The sequence below is a fragment of the Ornithodoros turicata genome, chromosome 5 (genome assembly GCF_037126465.1).
Source record: "Ornithodoros turicata isolate Travis chromosome 5, ASM3712646v1, whole genome shotgun sequence".
Taxonomy (NCBI): domain Eukaryota; kingdom Metazoa; phylum Arthropoda; class Arachnida; order Ixodida; family Argasidae; genus Ornithodoros; species Ornithodoros turicata.
This window is the reverse complement of record NC_088205.1, coordinates 80,042,404-80,066,539: the sequence shown is the minus strand read 5'-3', so window position 1 is coordinate 80,066,539 and position 24,136 is coordinate 80,042,404. Positions and strand designations below refer to the sequence as shown.

Sequence of the window (24,136 nt, the reverse complement as noted above, 5' to 3'; positions counted from 1 at the left end):
CAAAGCTTCTTGAAAAAAAGAAAAGAAAAACGGAACCTGCTCTTTCCTCATATGTAGCGGAGGACAGGAAGCAGAACCGGAAGTGACGGAATAAAAAAGAAAAGCTTGTGAAAGCCCATAAAACTCAGCTTCCTTATTCTTGTTTTTTTTACAACGCGTATATACTCTGAGAGGGCTCTTTCGAGAACCCGCGATAAAGAAAACAGAAAAGCGACAGTTTTACGATTCAATTCTATTCAGAAATGGAGCTCGTGTTTCCACTTTTCTTTTCGGCTCTTTGGGTATCGGCTACGTAGCGATCCGAAGGAACGAGTGCTCTGAAAAAAAAAAAGAAAAAGAAAAAATAGTAGCTCTTCCCCCTCTGCCTCAAGATTTCTTAGCTGTATCCTCAACTCTACACTTCCGGATAAGGTACTTGAGGTTCGCGCTATCATGCTTATGAGATGGGTATATATTGAATTGAATTGAATTGAATTGAAACTTTATTTTACATTGTAGCATGTACAATGTGGGAGGCCCAGTGCAAAAAGCTGCAAGAAGCAGCTTGACAAGGCTCTGGGTTCCCACTCTGACCGTGACAGTTTTCAATGATAAACACACACAAGGCAATGTTCACTGTGTCACATATCAAATCATTCTATCAATACTAATGACCAACGCAAGTGGAACATAATCAGACACACTTAGACAAGTAACATTTGACGAATCTGCTTGTTGGAAGTGTTTGCATAGATTTGAAATTTATTTAAAATTACAGGCGCTTGAAAGGATAGTTTTTGATTACCATAGTTCGTTCTTGAGAACGGAATTTTCCAGGTGTCTTTGTGACGTGTGTTAGCACTGGAGGAGGGGGCTGTGAGCTTTAATAAGTTAAGAAAAGTGCTATTATGAGTTTTCACAGCATTTTTATATATTGTAAGTAGTCGATAATGGTATAACTTTGGAGCAGGTATGATATCAAACTTGGTGAAGAGACAGTCTACAGGGTCTAGAGACGATAATTGAGCTATACTCCTCAGGCTCTTTTTCTGTAACCTTAATATAGAGTGTAAATTACCATGTGTCGTTGTCCCCCAAATTAGAGTGCAGTAATTTAAGTACGAATGAATTAAAGCATTATAGACCATTAACTTTATTCTAGTAGGTAATATGTAGCGATTTCGGCAGAGGACTCCTACAGATTTAGATATTTTACGTTTTATGTGCTCAACGTGATCGTCCCAGGTGACGTTGCTCTGAAAATAAACACCGAGTAACTTTTGACTATTAACAAATTCAATTTTATCACCACCAATTTTTAGCGACATAGTTAAGGAGACCTGCTTATTTTTTGGCCTAAATAGAATTGCCTTGGTTTTACCTGCGTTAATCTTAAGTGAATTGTTTGTCGTCCATTGGTAAAGATTATGCAGATCCTCGTTTGCCATAGTTATAAGGGAATCAGCATTTTGGCCAGAGAACAACAGAGTGGTGTCATCTGCATAAATAACCAGTTTAGCATATTTACAAGTATGAACTATGTCATTTAAATACACGTTAAATAACAGTGGCCCAAGGATACTACCCTGAGGGACGCCAGTTTTGATATCCGTAGGGTCGGAAAGAAATTGCCCTATAGCTACATTTTGTTTCCTGCATTGGAGATATGATATAATGAGCTGTAATGGAGTTCCACGTATACCATAATTCTGAAGTTTACAAGAAAGTGTGTCATGGTTCAGCATGTCAAAAGCCTTACTTAGATCAAGAAAGATACCTAATGTTATATTCTTACACTCAAAATCCAACAGGATTTGCTCCTTAATAGTTGATAGCGCAGTTTCTGTAGATCGCATTTTACGAAAACCGTGTTGGGAATTAGATATTATGTTGTGTTTATCAAAAAATGATATTAGCCTATTAAATATGATGCTTTCCAGACCTTTTGATAATACGGGAAGCACTGATATCGGCCGATAATTAGATAAGATATTTCTGTCACCTCCTTTAAAAACTGCGACCACCTTCTGCTCCGAGTAGTTCAGAGTAGTTCAGTTCCGAATAGTTCAGAGTTTTCGGATTTATCCGAAAAAATCCGAAAAACGCACTCCGGTAAAATTTTAAGCAATTCGGATTAATCCGAAAAACTCCGCTCGACAGATGTTTTTTCTGACAACCGGGTTATTGTCCTCGGTGTCGTTTTGTGTCCTGGGTTTCTTCTAACCTCGGATACCGGCCCCTCCGCAACATGATAATGGTTTCCGTGATATAGCGTCGTCTTCGGCGGTCATCTCGACCACTTGAGGATTCACCGACCGGGTTTTTCCCCAGTCTGTTTCCAGACTTCCTTGTCCAACATTGACCTAAGCATCGAACCAAGGTCGTACGGAGTGGTCTTTTTGAAAGGACAACTAGTTGCAGTGCTAACGAGAAGATGGGGCGCAAGCGAAAGCTGCCCTGCGACTACGTCAAGGGGTACCCCGTTTTCGACGAGTTCACATTGTTCCGCGATCGCGATGCAGGGGTTGTCGTATGTAAGCACTGCCGCATAACAGTGAGCACTGCACACGGAAAGGGAGCATTTGGAATTGCGGAACACCTCAATGTGCGTCGCACACTTTGGTATTGAAGCAATGAATGTGACAACTACTATTTCCGCTGCACAACTGTGCTTGCGTCGTCAAGTTTTCTCCGAATTTCGGATAATAACTGAGCTGTAAATCGTACACTCCGATTAAATCCGTTTTTTGAAAGAAAAAAAAAAACAAGCTCCGAAAAACATCCTCCGGTAACTCCCAGAAATAAACTACGAAAACCCGGAACCCTATAGAGATGGGTAATGCCCGATTCCTATCACGAGCACGAGGAAGTGAAGCAGCATTAAACGCAATATTCATAACAGTCAGTCGTTTGAACGATGTTACAGTTCTGAGACGGCGGTTTAAATATGTTCCGCGTACTAGTTAGTTGATAAATTAGTAAAATAAAGTAAACCTTGGAGCTTTGAGCAACGCACCATGGGTGCTACCTGCTGCATTGCAACAGATGTATAGCTATATTACATCCTCCGAATCAAAATCCTCACAGCAATCAAAAGAAAACACAGCGGGATCCATCACGTTCTCACCGGCACTCAATCAATAGAGCGGGAAAACAATACAGCTCGCTACTGCGTACTAAGCGAGATGTATATTACGACTCTTTCCTGGGACCATCGAAGTTTCCGCAAACTGGAGAGGAATAAGAGATAAACTGATGTTCATGTTGTGCCTTATACTAATTTAAAACGCGCAAGCACAGAGACGCGGAAGTGCAGACAAGACTCTAGTTGAAGAACACAAAAAATACAAGTAACGAAGACGATCGTATAGATGTATTGTGGTACAAGCTTTCGTGCACGAGGCTGCTCGAAGCCTAGTGGAATAAATCTACGCCGGCCTCGGTGGCTCGTCAGTACGCAGGCTTCGGTGGCTCGGTAGCGTGTCCGCCTGCTGATCCCAAGATCGCGGGTTCAAACCCCGCCGAGCTGCCCAGACACGCAGTGGTGGGCAAAACCCGACTACTGTCTCGTCGCACATGATCACAGTCGTCTCGCGACACAAAGTCCCGAATTATTATTATTACAATAAATCAACGATGGTCTTCAGTGCTTTTGTGTGTTTTGTGTTAAAATACGTAAGTTAATTATAAAAACATAAGTAAAAATGCGCATAGTAGATTATTAATTTACATTTCACGTAATCAAGCAGCATGAGTTACGTTGTTAGGCTTATCCCGTGTCATGTCATATCGTATATCATTAGGGAAGAACACTACTAAGTTTTCTTTATCTGCATAGTAAAAATCACTCATCGCCATTATACAGATTGTAACTATCATATTCAATAATCGATATGAACTATAACCAGTGAATGACACTGGCACAATATTCTTGTTGACAGCATCGTTTTAAATGCAAATAAGGACGGTTTTCCCTTTTCGTGGACTTGATTTCAAATAGATGCGCCGAGGAGATATTTGATTAAACGGTATTAATTCTTTGTAAGTCAAACTTGTCGAACGACTTCTGTTATTTATGCGCAATTTCCTCTATAGTTGTCACACGCGTGCAGTGACGTTACTCACAAATTTACAAACAGCAGAGCACGACTTGGAAAAGGCCCCAATTTACTTAGAAAGTGTCACAGCGTTACTTAATATCTTATACTACCGTTCTCCCTATACACACAGAGATTAGAATATTCATGTTTAACATTAGATGGCTTAAGGTGGTCGGTACATCAAAGGTGCTTCTCATACGTAAGCCTTCACGACGGCTTCTCCTCGTATATTTTACGTATGCATCACATTATCTCTCGAGCGCATTTGCACCCGGCAATTCCACCATAAAAGAACGACTGGTACGTAACTTTGCTCCAGACAAACGTCCAGGGGCTCCCACCCATCTGCGCTCTCCGTTAATGCGTGGATAGACTCGGTACACACAACCCCTTTACGCCATTACTGACATGTGTCGCATAATAATACGGACCGATTCAGTGAACGCGAAATTATGCATTTCAACGGAGCCATAACAGGTTGTTTGCGCGCAGATCAGCGGCTTAATTTCCAACACGGGCCACGGCGTCATCTTCAGAGTGTCGGAGACCCTGGCGCCGGGTCTGGCAGTCAACATCTCCGGGGGACCCCTCTCGTACCAGTACCGGTTCCACGAACTGCACATCCACTATGGACGGGCCGACGACCGAGGCTCCGAACACACGATTGCTGGAAAGCCCTTCCCGGCTGAGGTACGTATATACATATCTGTTCGTCTTACACAGAGAATATAGGAAAGGCTTGTTCATATTCAGACGTTTTAGTACTCCGTACGCAGTCGCTTGGGGTACGCGAGGAAACGGTATGTTCATCAGCGATGGCCAGTAGTTAACTACATGTAGTTAAACTACTAGTTAAACTACCTCATTGTAGTTAACAACTACTTGCAGAAATGTAGTGGCAACTACTAGTTAAACTACTATTTCGAGTAGTTAACTACAGTAGTTAGGTTACTGCAGGCACCAACTACTTCTGATTTTACCGCAAGCTTTACGGCACGATTGTGCTTCCGACTTTTACCTCGAGCTACTTGTTTGATGAGAACGGAGGTGCAGAGCAATTGCCGTGCATGCGTACTAAATCTTCACTTTTATCACTGCTTGTGATTCATATTTAGGTGTCCAAGAACACTATAGAATGGGATTGGTGTCGATGGACAACGTTAAGTAGTTATAGATGTAGTTAAAATACATTGCAGTAGTTAAAGAAGTAGTTTTAACTACCACCTCTGAAAAGTAGTTGAACTACTAGCTAAACTACTCCATCGCGAAGTAGTTAGTAGTTATAGTTAAACTACTGTAGAAGTAGTTAGCGGCCATCACTGATGTTCATACTGCGCGCGCGCTAAATGTAGAGGCCCGTTCGGCGCGTGCAGAGTGTACAGTCGCTATTTCCTTGCGTACGCAAAGCTATTAGTTATGTTACGACCAGAGGCTGGTTCGCACTGCTGCGTTTACGGCGAATCGTCGCCATGCCAAGAGGACCTCGCTCTCCGCAAATGCAGTACGTAAGCGGCTTCCGTCGACGCTTGTCACACTTCCCTGTGTATTAGATTCCCGGCAAAGGGGATCACGGAAAATAATAAATTCGATACCCTCGATTATCTCAGCAATATACCGCGTTTAACTGAAGTTTTTATCTGATATCTCAACCAACAACTTCTTGTTGCACTTGTCGTGCTCTGCCGGATTCCAACCCGCATCCCGTTACCAAGCGCCCCCAAAATTGTAAACAAGAAAATAGAAAAGCATTCTTTCGCAGCATCGGAAAGGCATCAGGCATTCTCGAGAAATATCAAGTCCTCTACAAAGAGAAGTCATCGTAGACGTGGGCTATGGAGGTACTTCTTTCAGCCGTTCCTTCCCCTGCCCCCATCTGCCGTCAGCCAAAAGATAGCTTTTTCTTCCGGGCATTGGAAGAAAATTGTCCCGGAGGTTTTCAGAAAACGTTCTTAATGTACACGGGGACCACCTATCGGGCGCATTTTGCGAGAAATATTCGCCAGCTCTCATATTCGGTCTCTCTATACTGCTTTAGATGAGAGCTGGGAAATGTTGTTTGCTGGAAATAGTACGTGCTTTGATGGCATATAAGAAAATACCTTATTCGGGAAGACAGCTCGAGATAGAGATGAAGAAAGGAGCGATTGTGCCCCTACCGATATATGGCCAATATGACGGGAGGAGTACTTTCAAAATTTACTGCTTCGGCTTTCGAAGTACAGTGCTTCAGGTGGAAATTGCTCTATCAGGCAGGAGACTGAATGTTAACTTCGAACAAAACTTGCAGTGCTATACCAAAGAACTGCGTGTAATTACTAAGTTATCCAGTCTTTGCCAACTCGAGTTTTACATATTTTTGACAATGCCTGATAAAAAGTAAGGAAAAGTAATTTACCTTTGGTGAAAACGAACTATGGGAGGCTGTCCTTCTTGTTTCGAGGAGTCTGTGAGTGGAACCAATTGCCTCATGATATAATAAGCATCAGTCATTTTTCTTTGTTTAGAAATCAAGAACGTGAAGAAAAACAATGTGCAAGTTTCCGGCGATGCAGAATCAAAAATAACAAAGACGGTTAAGAGCATCAGCTGTTTACTATATACATTAAAAACAAGACTTTCGTGCAGTAGGCTGCACTTCTTCAGGTTTGAGGACCTGTTACAAGTGGTGAAGCATATATCAAAAACCAGTCACATGGTACAAGAGAAAAGGGTAAGGGTGAAGAGAAATACAAACGCGATACAAATATAAACAAAAAAAATGAAAATGAAAAACAAAACGCAATCAGTAGGAGGTGGCTCGACCTTGTTGTCTGACCTTGTCGAGCCACCTCCTACTGATTGCGTTTTGTTTTTCATTTTCATTTTTTTTGTTTATATTTGTATCGCGTTTGTATTTCTCTTCACCCTTACCCTTTTCTCTTGTACCATGTGACTGGTTTTTGATATATGCTTCACCACTTGTAACAGGTCCTTAAACCTGAAGAAGTGCAGCCTACTGCACGAAAGTCTTGTTTTTAATGTATATAGTAAACAGCTGATGCTCTTAACCGTCTTTGTTATTTTAGAAATCAAGTGAGGCACGCATTAACTTGTAATGCAGTTTAATTTGACTGGTTGATATGTCGTTATCGCCTGAATTCGAGTTATTTTGGCCTGGTTTTGTTTTGTTTTTCGTTTGTTTCTCTTGCATTGTACGTTGTAGCGCCTTACCTAACGCCTGGATAGTGTTGTACTCATATTTAGGTACTTTTCACGAAGGAACCTTTAACCGGGATTTTCCCTCTGGTTCCTTCAGTTGTATACTATCTGTCGAATTTATTATATGAACGAATGATGATTAAAAAAGGATTGATTGAAAGTGTTAGTCGGCTTTTGTTTTGGATTCGTATTTGGCTTTAGCTGGCTTGTTTGGCTGGAATGTATAGGAACTGGTGATTCACGATCATTCACAGAGCAGAAGGTAGCCAAAGTAATGCTGAAGACTGTGAGGTGGTCAGTTCGAGTCGAGTGCAGGTTAACCCGCACTAGCCACGGAGCATTGCGGGTACATCCGTACCTTATCCGCAAATCGCAAAACTGCGTGGGTACGTATAACCGCGGTACACTCGCACCAACGCTCAACTCTAACTGTAATGTATGCTTTTCGAAATACACCCAGACGTACAAATGTACGGACAAACGAACAAAAAAGAAAGAAAAAAATGCAGCACGTACCGATCTACACTCTGTTGCACATAAAGCAATTCAGTCCATATTTCGAAACACGATGGCATCTTTCTCCAGACGCATCACCCAGACGGAGTTGATAAGGTTACGAAACGCTCACCGTTCCCATTACCACGTCTTCGCACACACGCTATGTGTGTATAAAGGCCACGTGTTATTTCAACGGCTCCCTTCGTTACCCAGTCGAGAAAATTTGAATTTGAACGAACAACATTTGAATTCCGCTCGAGCGTCTGGCAAACAACACTTGTCTCTAATGTTTTCAGGGTGAGCGGCAGAAAAGGAAGAAAAAAAAACTGCGCCTGTGCCAGACCGCGTGTTTATATGCAAATACGACCTGTACGAGACGTGCGACAAGGTCTGTGTGTAAAATATTGAGGTCGGAGGCATACGCAAAATTGTTGTCGTAAGAGGTGGGCTTGAAAAGAAAATACGAAATAGAATTTACCTGCTGCGTTACTGGTTGGCCGATGCACCCTGACGAAAAACTGGAGTAATCATGGCTTGGAGTAATGGGCATTGAGTATGTGGCAGTGAGTAAGCATGGAGTAATAATGGAGTAAGATGGCTTGCCACAACCATCGCTCCCTGTCGAGATAAACTGCACGGACGTTTACGTGAAGCACAAGGACACTGTTTTGTAAATATATCTTGGACTTGCAAATGTCGATGTAAATAAAAGGTTCGTTAGGGTTAGTTAATGCGTTATTTGCAATGCATTTCATTTTTTCTTTTTGCACAAGCCGCCGCTGTCAAAAACGAAAAATTTCTGGAGGAGGTCTACACTCCTCCTTGACTGCTGCACTGAACCGGAGATTGAACCGGATCTGAACTGCGAACGATAGATAAGACATGAGTAAGATATTATGGTATTCGAAGAAACACGACAGCCTATATATATATATATATATGTATATATATATATATATATAAGTGAAATAATAAGACTTGGACTACAGATTACAGGAATGTTAACAAAAACTAATTTATTTAATGGGCAATGTAACACATAGATTTAAAAAAAAGAATGGTCGACGTTTCGACAGTGGCACTGTCTTCGTTTGTCCTGACGAAGACAGTGCCACTGTCGAAACGTCGACCAATCTTTTTTTTAAATCTATGTGTTAAATTGCCCATTAAATAAATTAGTTTTTGTTAACATTCCTGTAATCTGTAGTCCAAGTCTTATTATTTCACTTTTATTCAACTTCGTAGCCGTCTGATATATTAACCTGTTTGTTCTATATATATATATATATATATATAAATATAAAAATGAGCTAATGCTCCATGGCTGCACGTGAGGCATATGTTTACAAATCAAGCGTGCCACAATCCCAGCTGTGGACGGCCGTTTCGAACTAGTTGGCTCTCATCGGCACAGCGCAGGGATGTGACACGCTCTTGGGTCGGCACAAACACTGTGTCTCTGCAAGACATCAATGTTGCAGGGTGTTAGCAACACCTCTGACGGCCGCAGTGCAAAGCCAGTAAGTACAGATACAAATATAAAAATGAGCTAATGCTCCATGGCTGCACGTGAGGCATATGTTTACAAATCAAGCGTGCCACAATCCCAGCTGTGGACGGCCGTTTCGAGCTAGTTGGCTCTCATCGGCACAGCGCAGGGATGTGACACGCTCTTGGGTCGGCACAAACACTGTGTCTCTGCAAGACATCAATGTTGCAGGGTGTTAGCAACACCTCTGACGGCCGCAGTGCAAAGCCAGTAAGTACAGATACAAATATAAAAATGAGCTAATGCTCCATGGCTGCACGTGAGGCATATGTTTACAAATCAAGCGTGCCACAATCCCAGCTGTGGACGGCCGTTTCGAGCTAGTTGGCTCTCATCGGCACAGCGCAGGGATGTGACACGCTCTTGGGTCGGCACAAACACTGTGTCTCTGCAAGACATCAATGTTGCAGGGTGTTAGCAACACCTCTGACGGCCGCAGTGCAAAGCCAGTAAGTACAGATACAAATATAAAAATGAGCTAATGCTCCATGGCTGCACGTGAGGCATATGTTTACAAATCAAGCGTGCCACAATCCCAGCTGTGGACGGCCGTTTCGAGCTAGTTGGCTCTCATCGGCACAGCGCAGGGATGTGACACGCTCTTGGGTCGGCACAAACACTGTGTCTCTGCAAGACATCAATGTTGCAGGGTGTTAGCAACACCTCTGACGGCCGCAGTGCAAAGCCAGTAAGTACAGATACAAATATAAAAATGAGCTAATGCTCCATGGCTGCACGTGAGGCATATGTTTACAAATCAGCGCGTGTCAAACACAATGTTCACAATGTGTCAAACGTCAAAATGTGTCAAAAATGTGTCAAAATGTTCACAATGTGTCAAACACAATGTTTACAAATCAGCGCGTGTTACAAGAGCGTGTCACATCCCTGCGCTGTGCCGATGAGAGCCAACTAGCTCGAAACGGCCGTCCACAGCTGGGATTGTGGCACGCTTGATTTGTAAACATATGCCTCACGTGCAGCCATGGAGCATTAGCTCATTTTTATATTTGTATCTGTACTTACTGGCTTTGCACTGCGGCCGTCAGAGGTGTTGCTAACACCCTGCAACATTGATGTCTTGCAGAGACACAGTGTTTGTGCCGACCCAAGAGCGTGTCACATCCCTGCGCTGTGCCGATGAGAGCCAACTAGTTCGAAACGGCCGTCCACAGCTGGGATTGTGGCACGCTTGATTTGTAAATATATATATATATATATATATATATGCTAATCATGATCAACAAGATAGGGCTGATGGTAGCATAATTCACTCGGGCGGAAACGCATGGGTGATATCCTGAAGGTTTTTTTAGCATATCGACCTAACGTAAAAAAGAAGCAACTTTGTCAATGACAACAGAAACGAACTAACCTTCAACGCAGGAAGTGATATCGAAGCCCAGTTCCCTCCCGGTACATTTATTCGACCGCGAGCGAAGGGGGCTGCGCACGTAACAAAGTGAGCGCGTGTGCATTTTAATCACTCGAGGAAAAGACCGTTCTCGCGTATCGATCCCGGAGAATAATAATAATAATAATAAAAGAAAAATAAATAGGATTATAGCATATAGACAGTCCCCGTCAGACAGTGGCCACATTTAGCCGGCAGTCGGACTTCCGCGCGTGAGGCAAAAGCGGAAATGGAAGGGTGGAGGCTGTGCACATAGCGCCTCTACCTTAAGTGTCCCCACTTCCGGCCATGGCCTCTGTTGCTTCCCTTCGAGTGCCGGTCACCGAGCACGAACGTCGAGCAGCTGTTTTCTTGTTGCTAACCCTTCGAATGGTAGTTCCTTTATATACTTTGCTTCGCATTACAGTGAACCCTCGTTAATATGACCGCCTCCGTTCCCGCAGATTTTGGTCATAAAGCGAATTGTCATAATAACGAGAAAGCGGTCCAGTGGGGACCAGAGGGTATGCACGACAGAACAAAACGTACGCATGATGCTGTACAACAATTTATTTAATAAAAAAGTCTCTCAGCAATGACTGCTTGGAGTAGCTTGCAGTGACCAGCTTTTCTAACTGTACAACAGTATTATCGATCACGCAAACATTACTAATGTCATTGTGTTGCTCAAAAAACAATAAGGCAACCTTCAGTGCTTCACTGCTTTAGCAATCCGAGAAGAGGTATGAGTAATCTCGAGGTCAACAACGCCTTGAGTCACCCTAATCCTTTGCGCCCCACTTTAACTGTGTCACTTTGTTCCTGAGAAACTTAAGCAGCCACTCAAAGGGGTGCGTGACACGGTCATAATAACGGGAGGATAATAAGTGTCTTTGACCCCAGCTGTGCCCAAAAACCTCGGTCATAGTCCGATAAGCGGAATGTCATATTAACGGGAAGGATTTACATGGGGAAAAAACCGTTCCCCAGGAATTCGGTCATAAAGCGTGAATGTCAGATTAACGGGGGTCATAATAACCAGGGTTCACTGTATTATTTTTTTTTTAATCGTAATTGTTTTGCGTAAGCACTGTAAAACATCTGCAGCCGTTTTCTCTGTTTGCCTACGAAACTACGGAACCCTGCTGAAAGAAATTGTACAGCTTGAAGCAAAGTTAACTTGAACGCGCCTCCGACCTGCGGAGCGGGAAGAGAGCTCAGGAGAAATAAAGGTGAAAGAGTGTTTCGACTGTACCACTTGTGCTGCGGCGGGTGTCCGCCTTGCCACGAGCTGTTGACTCGGCAGTACGCTCAGGTGTGGTTATCATCGTGACGTTTGTTTGGGTTTGCAGCGATTAGATAAAGGTGTATGCTGGCCGATATCGCACGGATGCGGCGCCGTTATCTCAATGATACGCGCGAAGGCAGCACGCCAGCATACACCTTTGCATAGCCGCCGTAAACCCAAACAAACACGGCGGAGGGTAATGCCGAGTCAACAGCTCGTGGCAAGGCGGACACCCCCGCAGCACAAGTGGTACAGTCGAAACACTCTTTCCCTTTATTTCTCCTGAGCTCTCTTCCCGCACCGCAGGTTGGAGGCGCGTTCAAGTTAAAGGGACAGTCGCATTCTCCGAGGTCAATTTCGAAACTAATGCGAATTCTAATTCCTTGCCGAGCACTGAAATGGGCCCGAAAATACCATTTCGATCCGCGGCGTACTTTTCGCGCAATCCGATGAAAAGGAAACCGGAATCCTTGCGCCCTCGCTCTCTAAAAGTGGGAGCAAACGTCACCCGGATAAAGCCAATCAGCGCGCGCCTGTTTGGCGATCGCGAAGCGAAGGCGAAGGTAGCAAACATGGAGTCTGAAAACGAGAGTGATGTTTCTCTGTCTGGGGGAGATTCTGACGAACATGTAAGCGGTAGCGGCGACGAGTTAATGCTGGATGATGACCTATACTCTACGGACCCAATGCCTCTGGAACCCGCCGACCATGCACGAGATGTGACTGCGGCTAACCCGCGGGATGACATTTTCAGGTGACGTATCTCTTTGCATGGTTGCCGTCGGATGTGCGAAACAGTCTAGAATGTTGAAATTGTTGTCGGCAGGTGTCTGTGTGGCCTACACAAGTTTGTCCCCCATAAATCATAAGCGTGGCCGACAGCCGTGGAACGACCCAGAATCCTGGTCCAACAATTCCATTAGGAAAAGTGAAGCAACACAGTCGCCTCAGCTAGTCTCGATATGCTCTCAATTATGCCAGTTAGCCATGTCCTGATTGGCAACACAAAACTCTGACAGATATCCAGTGAGAATTCTGAAGGATAGTCTTACAAGTCTGAAAACAGAAGCATTTGAGGTGCCAATAAAGGGGGGGGGGGAGCATGTTACTGAAGAATGTAAGAGTAATATATTTTGGGAGAAATTGGATTTTGCCGGAATTGGAGGGAAGCTGGTTCGGGAGGGAGTTAGCAGTTGGAATCGGGTTCATCCTGAAAGAGGCGGACCATTTTTCTGTTGTACTATGTTGCACACCTGCCAACCTTCCACATTCAAAATGCGGGAGACCCTGGAACTAAGAAAGGAATGCACAGGCTTTGAACTCCAAGGTTGGGATAGTGTCTGTTCTTCTGTTCTGGCCATTGTCTTCCCAACACTGTGGGAGATTTGGCAGGTATGCAAATGCCCACAAGATATAATGCTAAACAAAAAGAAATGTCATGTGGATTTGTCTTTTCCAGCTGCCTGAGGTTCACGGCATACTCGTCATTCACGAGATGGGTCTGGGGATACCTTCGTCCAAGGAACAGACGGCAGGTTCCTGGATGCGTTGTCCGAGCCATCAGGAGGGAGTTCCCATCTACGTCCTATCAAGGCTATCAGCGTTAGGACCATCGAAGCAAGGGTGTCTTGACAAGAGAGACAAGCTGGTGCATACTGATGGCTGGAACTGGAGACATGTAGTGGCAAGACAAAAATTTTGCTGACATAGGCACACTTTGTGTAAATGAGCCCTTGGTCATCCCCCTTGCCTCCCATCAGAGGTTTAGGAGGATGCTATTCGTGTCTGGTGTACGGATAAACCTATCCGTACACCACACACCTGTAGTATCCTTCAAAACCTCTGATGGGAGGCAAGGACCAACGATGGGACCAAGGGCTCATTTACACAAAATGTGCCTATGTCAGCAAAATTTTTGTCTTGCAGCAATTTTCGTCTTTTCGTAATTGCAGTGTGGGGGATGTTTTGTCTTGTCACTCTGTATCTCCAGTTGCAGTCAACAGACTGTCTACCCGTCTGTACAGCAAAAACTACTACACGTGGCAATATTAGCTCTGGCATCAAATCCAGACTGTACTGCACTAATGCGGTGTAGTGACGGGAATAAAGAATGACCCTATAATTGTATCGATTTATTGTACAGTGGAGTATGATGGATTGGGAATAACGAAATAGCATAGGTTTATTTGCCTCCCATTATGTATGGGAGGCAAATAAACCTAAGCTATTTTATTATGTTGTGCTGTGGTTCTACATTAATGTGGTGTGAAGTCTGGGCGGTTACAGGTACGCTGCCACAGGGATGTTAGGAGGGTTCATGTTGGCAGATCCATATCTGGTGTACTAATACGCTATGCAAGTCTGTGTCCATTGTTTTCCTCTTCCTGGAATCAGGGGATGACAACCCCCTTGTGAGATGCGCCGTGAAGTGGGTCCCCAGTACTTGCTGCAGCCATGACCTCCACATCTGAAATATGGCCTTGAGTGTTAACACTCAAAAGAATATGTTGAGGGCCTAGCAGGTACAATAACAAATATAAAAATGACTATGCAAATAAATCTTTCCCTTTGCGGTCCCTATTTCACTGGCACAGTTATTTTCCTGTCGACATTACGTTATAAACGCTGGCAGCCGCATCACACAAGATTCCTTTCACAGAACTCTACAATTTTCAGGGCTCGTACATATCCATTATTTTGTGGGACGTGCAAAAAGAATTGCAATATTTTCGTGGCTTGACAAAACATACCAAATCCACTTGATTCCATTGACGTGCTTGCAGCCGCCTGAAATAGAGCCACAAATTAGCAACAAGGCTGCAGTAGAATACTGATGCAAGTGTCTCGGACGTAGCCAAACACAGATTGCGATGCTTTCACATCCCTGAATGCTACCATCAGGCTTACACTATGAACTGTAGAAACATCCACTAGCTGCAATAAGATTAGAATAATGCTGTCATGTGGGAGTGTTACGTTACTCCTGCATAATACTGGCAACAATTAGCACAGCAACAACACACCAATCTTTTTTCTCTAGAGTACGCGTACTATTGCGTCGTAATTTGTGTACATTAGTAGCCGGTGTGACTGTGACGTTACAATCGGCGGCGAGGCCAGGTGTTCGCGATTATGTTTACTGTGACAACTGATATTTTTCATCGCAGCGTATAGCTGTGACCACGCAAAACTGTCACTTACCTCCGTTACTGGTTCCTGCCCTTGTTCCTGATCGAATGTGGTAGGGGTGGTAGGCACGGCGTCAATCTTCAGCCGCTTCTGTTTCTGCCGTAGCCCAAGCCGAACTTGCAATATCTTCTTCATCAAAATAGGCGTCGTCGGCGAAATGACAGGAACAGACCCGTGAAGCATTCAATCCTTGGGCCACACCACAGTAGTGGCTGGCGATCGCTGCCTCCCACTTTCGTTTTGTTTCGCCATTGCGAGGTCGGTGAAATGTAAGCTCGGGATTCGCGTTATAAGTCTTTCTGCACCCGAGCACGTAGCACCGGTTTCCTGGCTGTGACATCGCACGTCAACGGCGTGAAATCCTAGGCCACACGCTATGGTTCAAAGTACTTCAAAGCAGACGCGACAAGACAACAAGAAAAAGGGGCAGCCGCACGCTCAGACACACACAGAATCTGCGGCGGGAAGGAGCGCCTCCTGATGGTTGGTTTATCCGGGTGACGTCATCCAGTGTCGGCGCCTTGCGGGGATTGCCGTGCGCGCCGGAAGCGCGAACATTTAAAAATCGTTTCTGAGTCAACCAAGTGGATTTGTGCGGAGAAAATTTGCCGGCGTACATTATGAACGACAGGGAACATGACCATAATAGTTCCGGAACACGCTTCCGGATGCGACTATCCCTTTAACTCAGCTTCAAGCTGTACATCCCCCAAACATGCCGTAGCCACAAGGGAAGTTCACTCCCATACGTAGCTCCAGTCTCTTGATCTTATGCTTTCTCGAAATCGACGTATATATCTAGAGTTAGCGTATTTTGTCGGGAGAGCAGACCGCGGACTGGTGGGTGGCACACACATGGTGGGAGGAGCTCTTCAGCTCCCGTGACGTTCTCGTCAGGATGGTCACGTGAGAGCGTTCTCTCCCACACCTCCCTCTCACGTATCCTCTACGGCGGGGCGCAAAGAATTCTGTAGCTCAGGAGCGGACGATGCCCGGCGCAAAGGGAACGCCCTCGTGTCGTCACGATGTCGTCACACAGACGTTGTGCATGCGTCTCTTCGCGCAGGAGCGTCACATCGTGCGTGGGTTCTAATGATTTATAATGCCTATAATATTTTTTTACCGCTCAAGTCGGCGAAAAGTGAAGCACAGATTCCGTAAAACAGGAAATGCACTACCCGCGGGAAGAAGATATCTACAAATTGATGCTTGGGGGAACGAGCTATCCGTTTAACTGGACTAGTGGGTAAGCCCAGATGGTTTTGTCTGTGACCAAAGCAGTTCTGACTTTCTTGAGAGACTCAGGTCTGATGAACAGCCTGTGAACTCAGTCGTGAAATCTCATTCTTCTTCTGTGCCCCACTCTCACCCTCAACGCATTAACCTCATGCTTTCTTTTTAAAGTCATCTTCTGTGATTCACCTCATCATTCCTTCACCGTTTGTTAGTCATCTTTTTTGTCATCTTTGTCTTTAATCTACCTCATCCTTCTTTCATCATCTGGTAGTTTTTCGTTTTTTCCTACTTCTTTTTCTTTTTCTTTATTTCTTATTTCTTAATTTTCTTTCTTTCTTTATTTCTTATTCCTTTCTATTTCTTTCTTTCTTTCTTTCTTTAATTATTCTCTTTTCTTTTTATTTATTTATTATTATTTCTTATTTCTGGAATAGCAAGCCGACGTCCCGTTTGGCTGACCTTTCCCCGTTTTTTTTTCCTTTTCGTCTAATAAACATATCCCCCCCCCCCAGATGGTTTCTTTCTTTTCTTCTTTCTTTTTTTTTTTCTTTGGCGTGAGCACCGCGCATGCGTTTAGCGGAGTTTCCCCAACAGGCTTTCCAGACGACTTTCCAGGCAGTCTGCCCAGGACGCACACTAGCCCTTCTCTCTCCCACTCCCTCCTCTCTGCTGTCCTCTCACCACTTCTAAACGTCTGTACATTGCTCACAACTTTAAACACGTAACTTCCACAGCGAAGTACATTGGCGAGTGCTTCAACAGACACTATATACATTCTTCGAGCATATCGGTCGAAGAAGACGCTATATCAAATACAATTTCACGGGAGAAGGTAGCTGCAACAAGGGGACCACAAGGGGGTTTTTCCCCCTTGTGAATCCGGCGCGTGAGCGGAGTGCCGCGACCGCATGCGGCGCCTACTGGTATGGATCGTCGATGGCCGATAATCAATAGTGGCGCTGTTACTAAGGCCTCCTCAAGTTGTTTCTAATCTCCATCGACTTGTCACCATTCGGGGGGGTCGAAAGTGATGACACGAAGAGGCGACACAAAAAGAGTCCTCACTTCGTCCAAGTAAAAAAAAAAAAATCTCGCTGTCGCGGAAGACAAGAGCTCGACGTTCGAAGAAAGGAAAACAAGCTGTTGCGCGATGTCACGGTAGCTGGGTTCACATTTGATTCTGTACCGTGCGGCTTTCGCAGTGAACAGAAAATCACCGTAATGGTATGATGATCTGTGGGGGTGGGGTGAGGGGTTAAAACTGCTTAAATAGGAAATCCCCGTGTTTAGCAGAGTAGTGAGCCGTCTTCAGCAAACTGTTCCTGAAGATTAGAAAACTTCCGATACAGCTTTAGCATCCATTGGGAGAGTTCCCGACCCGATGCGAACCTACATTCCAAGTTCTGCAGCAAAGAGGATAATTGACGAACAGAAAGGAAAAAAAAGCAACGGCAACGCAAAACTCGAAAGTTACCCGGCCTTGACATCATGGCAGGCATCTCCGCCAGGGAGGCGGCTGCGGGAGATGTCACGTGCGTACGAGAACCAATAGGAAAGGCGCGGGCCCTTGTTCCTCTGACGTCACAGGTGGACAGCGGAAGTGTGTTCAAGTGTCCATATCACTCGACACTTCAAATAATCATTTTCATTTTCGTTTATTTTTTTTAATACTTTGGTGCGCGCAAGTGCAGACGTAGACCGTCACTTTGGAAGGGACGGTTTCTTTGTCGAAGCGCGTATAACTGGGGTGGGGAGGGCTAATGTTTTTAACCTAATGCTTTGGCGGGGGGGGGGGGGGGGCATCGCCCCCTAGTAGAAGCCAGTAGTAGCACCGCAATGGAACGTTACAAATTTTTCACAACAAAAAAACGCTATGAGTGGAGCACACATGTTGTTTAAGTAGTTACAGCTCAGTGGCGTTACCGCTTGAGACAAGTGGACTCTCCCAGATGCCGTCACTGCGGTGATCTGGAAGATCTTTTTTTTTATTATTATTATTCCTTGTTAGGAATAATAATATTCCAAGCAACTGAATACACCAAGCAACTGATCTGGAAGATCTAGAGCACATCCTTCTTCATTGCACGCACTACCAACATTCCCGAACCACAGTACCAGAGTCTCTAAATCAGCTGTCCAAATTGCTTGGTCCCTGGCAAAATCCAGCCCACCAACGCTTTGCCCTCGATGCTCTTCCCACCATATAGAGTATCGTATTAGGGTAGAGTATCGCCCCCTTGCGATGAAACTCCCCAACCATCATCACCAAATAAAGTTGTTGTTTTTGCAGTAGAGTTATACGGCCAACAAGTGCATAGAGTTACGGCCATACGGATGTTGATGTATTGGCGAAAAAAATAGTTGGGAGGGATTGAATTCGTCACACGACAAATTCGGCTACTGCCATATACAGAACCCCCCCCCCCCCCCGTCTCAAAGCGGAAAAAAATAGCAAATCACTGATTAACGTAACGCACAATGAATCACACGGTCCTAATAGACTGACTCCAACGCAGAGCTCAATGTCACAAGTTCACATGTGTCACATGGTTTCTTTTTGTTTTGTTTTTTTTTACCCTGCAATGAGCACGTACGTTGATATATCTACCGCAACACTTTACTATGCAAACAACACCAAACCAAGGTCGCGGCCTGGCCGTGTAACACACCTGCAAAAACGGTATCTACGCTGCTCGCGCATAGCTTAACTTTTCTTTATAAAAAGCCTGTGAGGAATACAGAGACGCCCTGTATATCAAAGTGTCATAACCCTTCTAACCAGCCTGACCGAACGAAGCCAACAGCACCCCATAGCATTTCGCAAGAACGTACCTATATGCAGGCGACATCTTCACCCTTCACTCAGCTAGCCGATGCTGCCGGAAGAAGTCCAATCTTCTCCACCACGTCCGGAACCTTCGAAAGACAACACAAAAATAAGTACGCTATGTTAGCGCTCTACGAACTCATTTCCTTCCCTCATAACGCGTAACACACAGTATAGAAGAATTCCAAGAACAACTCGGCAGCCGTCCTCACTACATCAGACAGCCAGAAGAATCCACGTGCTGCGTTAGCTACCACTTATGATCCACACACCCAGCACCTGATGTTTCGGCGTTATAGCTCGTTTTATGTTTCTTGCTCCCCTGCCTATATCTCGACGGAGTTGGCATGATGCCACGCCACAAAGGTTATTAATGGCTCGTGCAAGTCGTAGAAGAAAAAGCATGGACGGACGTGCGTGCGTTTGACGACATACTTTTCCTGCAGTTTTCATCTGCAGTAAATCTGCTTTGGATTCACGAAGCCCGAGGACTGTCTCTATACTGCGACAGAATTCCGCGCGAGGGCGCTTATTTTTGTTCGTCTTTCTCCGGTGGTTCCGGCGTACTCTGCCAGCCGCATGCAGGAATTCCAGAGCAGCGATATTACGACGCGGAGCTCCGTTTTGCGAGTGTCCCGGATGTTGTCCTCTTATGGCGGCTTACGTTTTTTCGATCTTGTGGAGGTCCCTCAGTTACAGGTTTTAGTCGGGACGAAGTAAGCGTATTGTCTTCGGCCTCATTCAGCGGACGCTATAGAGGTGCGTCATAAAGTGAACTTTGTTTCGTCGATCTCGTTCCTAGAAAAAAAAGAAAAGGATGTTAGTTACAAATACAGTTTGTAGATTGGCAGTAGAACAACAAACTGAAGTTCAAACAGTCGGATTCGAACCCATACATTTTGAAAGTTAAGTGTAGTAGAGCGAAGAAAACTAAAAAAAAAAACTAAAAAAAAAACAATAACTCGTTCGGATAACGTTGAAGATCCCTCAGTTAGGCAAAATTGATCCACAGACCTACCGCCATGACATCGCTCATGTACATATACAGTTCACCGTTTCTGTTTTTTTTGCAAGCAAGCGCAAGGTTCGTTGTGACATTCAGAAAGATCACAATTGCAACTTCAAAAAACTGTGGTAGGCACCCGAAGTATTCCCTAGAACACTCAAAATTCTCATAAAGCAACTTTGCAAGAAGGAGAGCAAAGAAAAAAAAACGATGAGCTCGCATCGCACAAATTCCTTCATACTACCGTTCTCGAACATTCCGACGATAATCTCAATCAGAATATCATATAAAAAGCGCAAAGATAATTGTCTTTTCGCATTGCGAAAAACACAAGGAAGAGAACACGACAGTTTCTCAAACGAACGATAAACTCTCTCTCGCTGCCTCTCCTACCGTCGGAATTCCACTCCAACTATGTTTGCAACGATGCCGTATATTGCAGGCCTTGCTTCTCTTTTACCTGTTGTATTTTTTTATTTTTTTTTCACTCTTTCTTCCCTCTGCCTTCGGATTTAACGAAGAATGCAGCGCAGCTGATTTTCTCTGTTGTATCGGTTGTTTCCGCCGCGGAGGAACGAGCTTAAGAACAGGGGGCTGAGCGAAAACAACGTTCTAAAATGTTCGAGTAACAAACAAAAAAGCCGGTATCATAAAAAAAAAAAAAAGGAAGGAAGAGAAGGTAGAAGAAATGCCAAATGACCGAGAGGAACTTTGAAATGGAATGTCGTTCATTTCATGAAAAAGTGAACTAATCTATACAACAGGGAAAGGGGAAAAAAAGAAAGAGAAGGGTACTCGAAATTGGGCTCCGTAGCATCGTTTGGTTGCCCGCTTTCGGTTGGAAGAATTTAAAGCGGAAAATTGTGGTTGCCAGACGAAGAGAAAGAGAGAAGGAACGACGAAGAGGGAGGGACACAAAAGAATTAGGCCCCACGAAGAAAACGGCACGCGTAAATTAGTTCCCGATCTGTGTGGGGTATACACAGGATATGACACTGGAAGCACATGGTGTGTCGCGATTAGCTTTTGCAAAAGGCTCCCTGTGTAACTTTTGAGAATAGTACTGTTCGCGTCAAACTTAACTTCAACGCCACCCCAGCCTCCGAAGTGTGAAGAGCGCCACCCTGGCGGCGCCTAGCAGAAACCAACGCCCTACGCCGTTATTTCTACTAAGCACCACCAGGGTGCGCAGGCCGGAATGACGTTCAAGTTAACTCTGATGCGAGCTGTACAAGCAACAAGCTGGGCGTGGACATTTTCGTGTGGCCGAATATTCCGGGCGAATAAATTGTTCGGGATCAGTTGGTTTCGTTTTGTAGCCGGAGCGGGACTTGATGAACTATAGGACCCGGTTTCAACAAACCCCAGTTAACTGCACTCGAACCGAGATTAGACTTTACTAAGCTTGGTGTTAATCGTCAACCGTGCAACGACTCTATGTGACCCTGTTTGAAGGAAATCTCGCTAGCCAGCGTTGGTGAAACAGGGCTAACCATTAACACTAAGTTTAGGGAAGTCCGATCTCGGTTCAAGGACTAACTCGCGGCCCTAGAGAATCCGACTATAGTCACTAAATAAGCTACGCTTCAGAGTAGCGACACTGAGCCGCCATGTTGTTTCGGATGACCTCCAGCCCCACCTCTATTTTGGCAGTAGAAATAGATGAAGGTGAAGTTCAGCAGTGGAAGAAGACGACACTTCGAAGAGCGCTAAATGGATGGCGCTGGAGGTCATCCGAAACAACATGGCGGCACAGTGTCGCTACTCTGAAGCGTAGCTTATTTAGTGACTCTAAATCAGACAAACGAAATATTTAGCGAACGCAAAAAAAGAAAAAAATGAAGAAGTAGTTTAGAGGAAACTTCTCGAACATTGAGGAACCTCTGGGGAAGCTCAGAGAACATTTCTAAAACTTATACAAAAACAAAACAAGAACAAAAAAAGGAAAATTTGACGGTAGGAACTTAGTGAAAACTGCAGAAACAAATGACCAAGGAAATTGTGGGAATCTTAAACGAAGAAAGATACAGGGAGCTCCTTCGTGTTTTGAGTGAAGTTCTTTTGTGGTGAAATGGCGTTCAGGATTCGCTGCAACGAACTTCACCAAAACGAGTAGGACTTCTAAATCATACTACGTAATAGCCCTCTCCCTTACCCTTTTGTACGTACATATGCTCCGCTTCAGTTCTTCCGCTCTTCAACAGAATAACGCGAGAGGGTACCACAAGCAACCACACCTCCGTGTGTGATTGAAAAGAAAAAAGAAAAAAAAAGGCCCGATTTTTCCGCGTTTCCTGTCCTGCTTTCATCACAATTTTAGGAATATTTTTGTCCCGCTAATCCAACCACACATTAACTCTCGACGCACTAAGCGTACGTGTAGAAAAAGCAGCATGCAATGTGGCTTCTTAGAAACCATAGGGAAAAACACTGCATGTAATGTATATACAGCGATGTCGTATAGGGTAGCGTTCCACCGAACCACACGTATCGATGACAACAGCAGCACGCAAAGTAGGAAGGGGAACAAGGAAAGATTTAATATGCAGCGTATAGAGCCATCCCCAGTTGCCGCGTTGCATAATCAACGATGTGATGTGATGTGATGTGAATAAAGAAAAAAATGGGGATGTAAGTTTCGACGAAGTCAAACTGGCTACCCCAGTACACTTAATACAGAAAGTTCAATCTGATGATGAGATGATGAAAACGCAAAAGGATGATGTCCAGAGACGAACAGAGATGATAATTGAGTTCAACATGTAGGTCATAATCAACGAGCATTCACCACGTCGATTCCTTTACACTAAAACGCATCTTCACGTGCACACTCCCCTGATACGTCCTATATGCGCAACGATTAGTGAAGGAGCTGTTTCTTCTGTATTTCTTCATAATTTTCTGTATCCCAGCTGTTTGTATCTTCTTCTGTTTGCTTGAAAGCTTTAGGGAATAGCAAGCCCACATCGTGGCTAACCTTTCCCTTCTCTTTTTTTTACTTTGCAGTAAACATATCCCCCCCTCCCCACCCTGTGTGAAAGATGCCATTTGTGTAAATCAAACGGTAACTTAAAAAACCCGAATTCTATTTTGTATATTTAATATTCCTATATATATACATATATATATACATAATATACATATATATACATAATATAATACTTTATATAATATTAATATATATAATAGAGGAGAAAGGGTCGGTCATTCGTTTTCTTACGAAGAAAGTGGTGAAACCCATCGACATCCACCATCGCTGATGAATGCGGAACATTCTAGCGCCCGCATGTCACTATACAACGAGTCTACGAACGGGCGTGTAAGTTTGCAAGAGGCTATAGACAAACGTGCTCGACTTGCATCGAGCCGGCCATCAGCACGCTACTGTAACGGTCGCAACTGTTCGTGCAGCGGCTCATCTGATTCGTCAAGAAAGACGCATCCTGTCAAAGAGCTGCCCGAGTCATCTGGTGTGAGTGTTGGGACAGCCGATTTCATCATATACCGGAGAAGCTGCAGCAAGCAAACGTGCCCGCAAGGTGAGATCCCACACTCTTAAAAATGAACTTCACCACATAGCACGCTCCTAGCCAACCACCATCCCGAATGACAACGTTCTCGCCCCTGATTTGTTGAAAACGGGAGGAGGAGCCTATTTTGTGCCGTGCATAATGGGCACAAAATAGGCTCCTCCTCCCGTTTTCAACAAATCTAGAGCGAGAACGTTGTCATTCGGGGTGATGGTTGGCTAGGAGCGTGCTATGTGGTGAAGTTCATTTTTAAGAGTGCAGGAGCGGACGTGTGTACGGCGCTTCTCAGACGCTATGAGAAGGAAAGAGAGGGAATTGCATGCCCAATGGAAAACAAAAGCTA

The 24,136-nt window shown here is 44.5% G+C and overlaps 2 protein-coding genes across 5 annotated transcripts in view; one reads left to right on the top strand and one right to left on the bottom strand.

Annotated features, from left to right (window-relative positions):
* The window catches only part of LOC135394941 (kelch-like protein 2), a 203,928-nt gene that overhangs the window by 155,945 nt on the left and 23,847 nt on the right, over positions 1-24,136 (bottom strand). For 3 of the 4 annotated variants that reach the window (XM_064626033.1, XM_064626029.1, XM_064626031.1), the window contains exons 2-4: positions 19,922-20,055; positions 19,263-19,346; positions 6,475-6,543 (exon numbers count right to left, since the gene is read on the bottom strand). In XM_064626033.1, the coding sequence (XP_064482103.1) occupies positions 6,475-6,543; positions 19,263-19,279 (86 nt within the window). In that variant the 5' untranslated portion in view covers positions 19,280-19,346; positions 19,922-20,055. The remainder of the gene's footprint in view (positions 1-6,474; positions 6,544-19,262; positions 19,347-19,921; positions 20,056-24,136) is intronic. The other variant, XM_064626030.1, reaches the window with a different exon arrangement.
* LOC135394943 (carbonic anhydrase-related protein 10-like) overlaps positions 1-24,136 on the top strand; it is a 64,188-nt gene that overhangs the window by 17,952 nt on the left and 22,100 nt on the right. Inside the window, exon 2 of the mRNA XM_064626036.1 lies at positions 4,572-4,769. Within this exon, the coding sequence (XP_064482106.1) occupies positions 4,572-4,769 (198 nt within the window). The remainder of the gene's footprint in view (positions 1-4,571; positions 4,770-24,136) is intronic.